At 39.3% G+C, this 9966-nt stretch overlaps 1 protein-coding gene across 1 annotated transcript; it reads right to left on the bottom strand.

The window, feature by feature from the left end:
- Positions 1-971: 971 nt before the first annotated feature.
- On the bottom strand, positions 972-7520 carry acer1 (alkaline ceramidase 1). Its single transcript, XM_080473327.1, has 7 exons — positions 7459-7520; positions 6258-6370; positions 5825-5939; positions 4642-4780; positions 3158-3295; positions 2923-3060; positions 972-2338 (listed from the first exon to the last, which is right to left on the bottom strand). The coding sequence occupies exons 1-7, from the start codon at positions 7463-7465 to the stop codon at positions 2161-2163; spliced, it is 828 nt and encodes a 275-aa protein (XP_080329453.1). The 5' UTR covers positions 7466-7520; the 3' UTR covers positions 972-2160.
- Positions 7521-9966: the final 2446 nt, after the last annotated feature.

Raw genomic sequence — 9966 nt, 5'->3', positions numbered from 1 at the left:
AATATCCCGAGATTCAACAAAAAGACTCATAGCAGGTCGGGTCTGTGAATCCGGGTCGGTCATACAAAAGGGGAAGATTTGCATGTTATTGTTGTGACAGATACAAATACACTCCACAATCCTATTTCACGGGTCCAGAAGGAAAATACCAACACACACACACACACACACCCACACCCACACACACACGCATGCACACAAAAAAAACCTGTTTTACCATAAGAACAAGATACTAATGCACTGTACAAATTCTAATAGGTTAAAAACAGTGTTAAAATTGCCACTCAAATCAATGTAATGCCCACACAATGCTTCACTCCTAATTCATTAAACAGCAACTTCACTCTGTATACAAAGTAAACGTGCAACTACTCATGATGTGATTTGGCTTCAGTTTAAAGAAATTTAAAAACTGCAAAAGTGATGGTGTGGCCCCACAGATTCCTAATCCGAACATCAATTCATCTCTTCAGAATTTCTATTTAAAAAAAAAAAAAAGCATTGGTTTCAGGTAAAAAATATAATGTGTTGTTTGTTATCCGACATGTGCGTAAAAGCGTTGCTCCAGAGTGCCTCCAAACAATTAGCAGAGAAGAGCTGATGATCAAAGGCATGGTTAAATGATGCTTGAATATCACATTGGCATATTTGGTCAGAAAACCTAAAAAGAAATGTCATTTACTTTTGAGAACAGTAATGTGAGCCGGGATGCCCTGTTTTGCAAAGGTCTCATAAAAACAATGGGGCTGTAATAAGTGATGGAAGAGAGGCGCCGTAAAGGCCTCAAACTCAGAATGGTGCAGTAAAAGGAGAAAACCTTGTGGTCTGATGTAGAAAAGCAGTTGTACCCATCTGGAGCCATGGCGCTCAGCCTGTTCATGCAGAATTTGATTTGCAGTAGAAAAGTAGACCAAAATAAGCGCTATGAAATATATAAAAAAAATGTAAAAAAAAGGAAATAAGTACTCTTATATACGAACATTGTTTTATTTTGTACATCATTGGAGAATCTTTATTTTCATTTGATCACCCTCCTTTTATTTATTTATTTTAACTGATTCAAAAACACTATTAGCAAGTTTGACTGTATCATGTATTATAGTACATGATACAGTCATGTTTTCTGAAATGATTGTGTTGCTGGTAAAATATATTTTTTTATCAAAAAAGAAACAAATACAAGGTTCATAAGGAGAGAGAGAGAGCATGAATGTCAGACAGCTAAAAGAAAACAAGCATTTTATTATTATATCCTGAATCAGATATGAATTCATAAATAAACAAACACAAAATACATTATTCACTCTCTTTACAAAATGTATCACCACACACACACACACACACACACACACACACATACACACACACACACACACACACACACACACACACACACACACACACACACACACACACACACACACACACACACACACACAGTTTCTCTCATTGCGTCAGTCATTCTGAGTGTTTTCGGTTTTCATATAATAAGCAAAACAAATCCTCTGAAACCGTCAATGGTACAACCTTAAAAAAACATGTTGAATCACATTTAATGTTCCACATCTGCACATTTCAGTCAGCTTCAATCAGCTTTACTGAGCTGCTCTGCATCTAACGTTATGTGATTTAAAAAATATCGATTTTTAACATGTTTTATCTGTGATTCATCTGTGATCATTTGTCGAAACTGAGAATAGGAGTAAACATAAAGTGTAAACATTTAGGTTAAACTAACTATAATTATCATATAAACAAAAATTATTTAATGTACAGTCATTTTCTAGTAAGTCATTGTGTGTTTTAACAAAAGATTTTCATTTCTGTGTGGTTCAATTTTAAAGCAGACATAAATCAGTATTTCATTATTGACACAGTTAGTTTTGTTATGTTTTATGCAAACACGTCAAAATTAGTCTATGACTGTCTTCAAGCTTCAAGAAAATTAAGGCTTCATTTTTCAATATGACTTTTTTCTTTGTGTTAGTTTGTTTATGTCAGACGTCTATGTGTTAGAGTGTCAGTCACATTTAGGGCAACAATCCTACTCCTGTGACTTCGACTGAATCAGTGCATTACATAGTTATGTTCATGAAATTCACTGCCCGAGTGGGCGAGCAGAAAAAGATCTGTGGGAATTGACAATCAATGTAACTACTGTCAGCACCGTTTCTGAGTCTTGGTGGTGCCTTTCAGCACAATGTGTGGGAATCCAACGGACCATTTATCACAGGGCCAGTACTGGAGTCCAGGCAGTGAGTACGGTATCTCGTAGTTAGCATCCAGGTAAGCGATGAGGGTGCTGCCGTAGGCCACAGCCATCACGATGAAAATGTGCCTGCAAGGTGGATAAATTCGAATTGAATACACAGTAAGCTGTACTACCTCTTCACTTAGACAGGGGGCAGTTTCACGTAATCTGCTGAATTGAGCTCCTGTGTAGGCAAAGCCTGTTGTAATGATGTGGGAAAGGCATAGATGACTTTGATATGTAGTTATGTATTTATCCATCGGAGTCAGTTCATATGTTGGAAAGCCTGTGGATCACAATATATCTTAAAGCAAATAATTTTTTCTGAGTGCATCCAGGCTGCACTAAATCCGAAATGATTATCAGAAGTGCAAAATTGTAAAGCGCATGCAATTTCGCCCTTTATGGCAGTAAATCTGTTTCATGCATATTTTCCTTAGGACATAGTTTTTACTTCAGCTACAAGATTTACTTAGTTATGACATTTTTAAGGGGGGAAAATTGTGGGGTCTGAATGATCCAACTTCTAGTTGTACTCCCATTTAAAAGCAAACAACAGAAAAAAGAAAGAAAAACAAAAACCTTTGAAAACAGAACGCTGCAGATATATTCAAGAGAGAGAGAAAAGTGAAGTGAGAAGAAGGAATGGACGCGTTCAAATTGGAACCTACCAGAACCCATGCAGGTAGCAGAAGTTCACCCGCTGCCAGAAACTGCAGCCGACACGGTCACTAATCCAGCACGAAATGGCAAGCACCCACAGAGCAACTGACAGCTTGGCAAGGCGAAGAACCTTCTGGTCAGTACAGCTAATGAAGAAAGAGACAGTCAGTGAATAACAATTTAAAAAAGACTGGCACATGTGCAGTTACTGTACAGTTTGAAGCAGAAATATCGTTTTCTCACCATCTCATCTCGACTGCTAAAGTGTAGAGCAGGTGGAGGCCGAAGCAGTTTAAAGCATAAGCGTTGGCTGTGGGTTTGACAAATGATGACAAAGTGCTGACGACCGTGATCAACAGGACCAGTCTCGAAAATGTGGACCTTCAATTAAACAGAAACAAATTTAAAAAAGAAAAATGCTGTAAAACATAACTTCTACCACCAAACATAGAGAATAGTGAAACAGTGTGCATTGTTAAAACAACTTGAAGTCAGTGCAGGGATATCAAAATCTGAAAAGAGCTGCTGGTTCAGGTCATTACTCTCAAATGTTTGTCAACTACAGCTGATTTAATGCTGTTGCGCTGTATGGACTCACTAATCATTTGCAGCAGCAATATTGAACAAAATCCAACAAAAACAATATGCTGAGCCTGGTTGCCACAAGCTCAAGATTCACCAGCAAGAAGAACAATGACTGGTGTTGAAAAGAATTCCCAAATAGTTTTGTTCGGCATCTACGAATAGGTCTATCTTTACCTGATGTGCCAACAAGTCTTCTCAACATGAAATATTAATGTTTCATTTCAAGCTGTGGCTCAGGAGCCACCTGACCCTCTGGACCCCTCCTCCTTCCCCTGATGGGAATGGTCAGTAATCCTCTCACATGTTCAGCAAGACGAGATCATAAAGCTTAATAAAAAAAAACTGGAAAATTAATGTGAGATTATTTAGGGCTGGGAGATTCTTGTCAGATGTTCATGAAATTTTAATTTCTGGTTCCCACATTGTGGTTAAATATTTACAGAAGTAGGGAGGAGCTCAATTTTTGCAGGCCTCTATACTGTCACGTTGAGGCGAGGACGGCCACACCACATTGTGTCTTTAGGACAATGATGACAGTTGGAGCTGTCAGACTGGCTCCATAGGCCCTGGAGGGTTGAGTTTCACAGTGGCATGCCTCACAAGCGCTCCGTCATTGTTTTATTTTAAATTTTTTGCTCAATTTGAAGGATTTATTTTAAATTTTTTTATGTATTTGTCTATGAGTCTTTAAAAATAGACTTAAAATCACATCCAAGTCACAAGATACACAGAGAAGGGCCTATTAGATGTGAAAACGTGGCTTTATCTTTAGTGACAGGTTTAGCTGTTGCAAAATTTGTCACATTTGAGAGAGTTTATCAACAAAACTTGGGAGGCAGAGGTATCCGAAGGGCGCAATCCAAACGGTGAGTCAAAACACGAGCTGAGTCCAAAAGCACAGAGAATTCAAAACACAAATACACACACAGGACAAACACGAAGGGAAATGTGGGATGTCTCGAAAACGAATAACAAAGACGATCTGGCCATGGGTACACGGGGGGAAAGGGGTTTATATATACAGGGAAGGCTGAAGACGCACAGAGGTGGAGATAAGACAGGTGAGTACCAAAATAAAACAAGAAGAGACAAAAACAGGCAAGTTATGCAGACACAGAAGGGGTCTGTCAGATTTGCCTCACCGGTCTTTTATAAAAGAAGGAAAGAGCTTCCGGGGGAACCAGACAGCGTATCCCACTGCCAACACCCACAAGATTGACAGCTCATCCAGCATCTGGCCAACGAAGCTCAGAGTCATGTGGAAATAGGCAGAAAACACTCCTGTGGAAGAGAAAAGTGCCTGTTTAACACGACTACACATGACATAACTTTATACAGACATAAATCACCAGACACACATGTTGAAACTGAATTTATTGGATTTTGTAGCGATTCAAACTTCACATTGAAAAATGTGGAGGGTTTGATGATTATTAACAAAAGAGGAGAAAAGAACAGATTTCAGCTGCATCCAGTTACAGATATTTTAATGCACTAAAGTGGCATTCAAATGACAAACTGGTAATTGAATAGTAACGTATTCACGATTTGCAGCATATTATTTGAGATTAAGTCAGGCAATGTAAAATTCTTTCTTTTCTGTGTTTTCAGAGACCATCACGGGGTCTTCGTCAGTCTAGTTTGGTTATAAAATCCAAAGAGTTAAACATTGAGATTTGCTTGCTTTCAAAAACGTGACAGAAAACCTTTTTCTGTTAGAAGCTGCAGCAGAGATGTTTGGTACTTTTCTTTATTGATTGATTAATCGGCTACATAGATACTTTACTGAGCGGAAGAATTAATGATTCTTTTAAAAGAAAAACTCTTGTCCAATAACAATTCTTCAGCTTATACAGTCCATCCATCTCTGCTCATAGGATAAAACATCTAAAATCAATTCAAATTCATAGCACGTTGATGATTTACATGCATGTTATATGTACAAAGCCAACAACTGACAAAAACCAACAATACATAACATATGATTTTTTTTATCAGCTTTGAACGATACAGACCCACTGTTAATCTCACATCCTGGGTTTTTATGAGACCTGGAGCACGATTCAGCTATCAGTCGTCTATGAATACCTTAGCAGTGTCTGAGCTGTGGTGTTTGTATTTCTCAACCCTTTTGGCAGCAAGTTAATGTTCAACCCCTATTGTTCCTGAGTATATTTTCAAAATTGCAAACTTGAATGAACCAAACAGGATTGGTGTTTCACCTTGACATGGTGATGCAACACAAACATTGGAAGGACAACTCTGCCAATGGCAACCTTTGTGAGCCAGTCAGACACCAGCAAGATAAATAAAGATTTGACTGACCTACAAAAATCATCATGGTCCAGACAATGTGGATGGCCAGGGACCTCTCTTTGGCATACGGGTGCATAAGGTAGAGCATGATGGGCGATATGATGAAAAACACAAAGCTGCTCACCTGAGGGCAAAGCATCAATAAATCAGAAACTATTTTTTTTAATAAATAAATCAATAAATCAACAAATAAATCAACAAATAAATCAACAAATCAATCAACAAATCAATCAACAAATCAATCAATCAGTCAATATACAAATAAATAGATAAATCAATCAATCAACAAATCAATCAATCAATCAATCAATCAATCAATCAATACTTACTTACTTACTTACTTACTTACTTACTTACTTATATGTCAGCTGCTGTTTGCAGTATTCTCTGAATACATATATTACCTTAAACAAATATGAACGTTTCGGATCGTCGGACTTACCGTGTTAAAAAACTCCACGACATGTTCAGAGTGTCTGTAGTTGTCTTCACACCAGTCGATCTCTGAACTCCCATAGGAGAAAACTTCTGCCACCTTCTCACTGGAGTAAACACCTGAGACACAGCCATGAAGAAAAAAACATTCAGAGCTGACTAAGTCCAATAAAGAGCAAACCAGCACTTTGGGAAAATATAATTCTGTGTCCGTTTAGCTACAAGAAGAATATTTGAATATGTGGTTTATGGAAATCAGTTTCCAATCCCCCTGCGTTGTTTTCAAACAGCAGTGAAATGTGGATGCAGTGACTGTAAGAAAGCTTTTTCTTAAATCTATTTTTATTCCAGCCTTTGCTTTAACTTGCAATTCAGAGACAAATTAATAAACTAATCACAGTCAAAGCAGAGCCAGTAGAGTACAGACCTCTGTAGTCCCCCATCCGTTCTACACCTAAGTCAGTGCGACTGGAGAGAATTTTCAATGTCCAAATAAGCCTTAACATTTTAAAAGAGTCACTGTTATTCAGTTGAATTTACATACTGGGGGCCGTTACCCAAACTTCAGAGACACAATACCAGACTTATATTACTGATAAAACCACAGAATTAAAGCAGGTTACAGGTTTTGCAGAATGACCAGTTTCATATGATGTATTAGCAATAATACTAATATATTATCCCACGACATGAACCGTGGAGTGTGATTCAGTGCTGCAGTTACGCAAGGTGGGGTCTGTGTAAATATTGATTCCAAACACAAAAATCTCCAGCTGATTATAACATTATATTTTCAACTGTTTAAAAACAACAACCACAGAAAAAAACTGAAGTGATATTACATTTACACAAACTGAAATACGGACAGAAAGCAGCCTTCACGTTCACAGTTTCTATCACGTGGATAAATTGTATTGTATGTATACGGATAGCACAAGTACGCTATAATGGTGTGAGTATAATCAGACATTGAGAAGACATTGATGAGACACCGCAGCACATATAAACTCTGACGATCAGCCCAGTCGCTCTGGGGACAACAATGAGACTATTCCAGTGATTTCCAGTCATCTGTGGACAGTTTTTACACTCCGTCAAGACAAAAATAGGGAGGAGTAAAGCACGAAAAGACAAATACAAAGTTAGATTCTCGTTAAAACTGCGACGTCGTAAAGTTCAAAGTATTAGAAATGAGTTCTCCCTCTCACCTCCCATGCTGCTCTCGTGCCGGCCTCCAACCCGTCAGTGCTGCTCGCGCTCCAGGTGACACAACAGGTGGATGCGCGAGGAGCGTTGAAACGCTGCCGAGCCTGCTGCGCGAGACCTTGACGTCATCGAAGTGTAAACTGAACTGTTTCACGCTATGGCTGCTTTTAGCAGTGATTGTGCTGCACTCCAGGTTGCAAATAAGGTAAAAATAGGAAAATGCAGCAGGATGCAAAGCGTGCATAAAACTTCTAAAGCCCAAAGGCTACAGTAATTTTTTTTAAATCATCCATTAACCCTCCTGTTACGATCATTTGTCAGGAACAGCAACGATGTTCCCGGGTCAGTGCCTGTTTAATTATCCAAAAGATGTCCAAAACCCAAAAATCATAATAAGCATTGTTGATATTTAATTATTAACTCCATTACTAACTATTCTATCAATATTTAGTGTAATGGTGTTTCTTACCTCTCACAGGTAATGGTTCAATTATGATAATTCACTCGCGTTTCATAAAAGAAATCCATGTTCAAACTTTTTTTTTAATGTTTCACAACTTTATTACTTTTGAAAGGCCAACCTCTTAAACACAATAGTTTTACATAACAATATAATATCAAAATGTTGCTTTACATACACTACTTGCACTGTTTGTGAACCAGAAATGAACAAAATAACAAGCAATAGCGATATGAACAAAACGCGTGTGTGTGTGTGTGTCTGTCTGTCTGTCTGTCTGTACATCTACACAGCACATGAGTGGCATCACACTGTGCTTTGTGCAGATACATTTTGCGCATTTCACACAGGTCCTGCTTGTCTTGACATCATCAGATGGCCTGCAGACCTACACCTCTTCCTCCTCCTTTTCCCCCCAGCAGCAACCTAGAAACAAGAGGACCATGGTTACTTTACTATGATGACAGCGAGTACTTTTTGCTGATCCCAAGACACACACAACATGCTCTTATACACTTATACACACAAATGCACACACATACACACACACACACACTCATTTATTTACCTCATGCACTGGTGTACTAGGTGCGGTCCCCTCCTGGATCTCCCTCACTGTGGCTGCAGCAGCTGGGGTCCTTGGCAGGTGCTGCATTTGTTGGATGTGCGGTGTCACAAGCGCCTTCCCCAGCTCCTCGAGAAAGTTGTGCCTCTTGTACACACTGAGTGGAAAGCTTTGACACATTCCACTCAGGAAAGATCTCAGTCCAGATGACAAACGTATTGTGGGATGATACCTCGATCATGTTATAAAAGATGAGCAATGGCCAGCGCCCAGTCATTCGCTTGGTGCTGTAGTACCCAGTTACTTGGTATTATAATCCAGGATCATGCTTGGTTTCTGGTCCTCTCTTGTGCTGATTTCAGCATTTTTGCGCAGAGTGCTCATGAGCACAACATTTTTTCCCTTTTTGGGGCAGTAAGACATTAGGGCTGTGGAGTCTGTGAAGACAAACATGGAAGATTAAGGGGCTAACATGGAGGACTGTACTTGATTACCAGCAGCTCAGCAGGGAGTTCAGGGCTTTTCGGACAGTTCCGACCATTGTGAGCTTTCGCTATAGAAGCTCCTGACCCAAGTTGCAGTTTGTGAAAAAATTGTCACAGGTTATTTTGTGACCCCTGAAACCCTGTGCCATGTCAAGCATGACCCTTGTGCTCTGAGTCCTCTCCAGGGCTCCTCCCTCAGGCTTTCCAGTATAAACACATCCAGAGCTGGTCTTTGCATCACATGCTGCCCAGATTTTAATTCCATATTTAGCTGGTTTCTCACACTATCATTGAGAGAATAAGGAGACAGAGGGGATGGGGGCATGTGTGTGTGTGTGTGTGTGTGTGTGTGTGTGTGTGTGTGTGTGTGTGGGTGTGGAGTAAAATATGTCTCACAGTTACAAATAAAGAAATAGTCTGTTATTTGTGATAGCCTTTTACCTCCAGTTTGACTGCTGGGTCAAATTGACCCGAACGGTATCTATGTGATATATACATGCAGGGGGTGGTTGCAAATATGTGAGAAGGACCATTTTCATTTTATATGTTGATTACACTAATCAAGGCAAGCAGAAGAAGTTTCATACCAAAAAAATATTTTTAACTTTTTTTCCTAGATCTTCAAACTTTAAAACGGGTCAATTTCACCCGAAATGTAACAGGAGGGTTAAAGGCTCTGAGTTCTATCGAAATGTGACGAATGCATAAACACGGAGATAAAGTTCACAGCACCGTCCGTGCGGCAAGTAACTCCTGTTTTTCCTAATCTCAGTTCATCCCTGGAGAAGAGGCTCAACCAGTCCATCTGCCAAGTCAAAGCCTTTTAAAATAAAGGTCTGGAGGTACTGAATGAGAAGCAAACAGGTGGTGCAGCATGTGTGACTCATACATGTGTGACAAAAATGCAGTGGTGGGGGTAGATGTGTTTGCCTTTTTTCTCTCTCTGTGTACTCCTAGCAAGTATCCGTTGTACAAAATATCACAATTCTGTGCTATCCTA

The sequence above is a fragment of the Lipophrys pholis genome (assembly GCF_963383615.2).
Source record: "Lipophrys pholis genome assembly, chromosome: 10".
Taxonomy (NCBI): domain Eukaryota; kingdom Metazoa; phylum Chordata; class Actinopteri; order Blenniiformes; family Blenniidae; genus Lipophrys; species Lipophrys pholis.
Note: the sequence above shows the minus strand (reverse complement) of the source record. Positions and strands in the feature narration are given on the sequence as shown.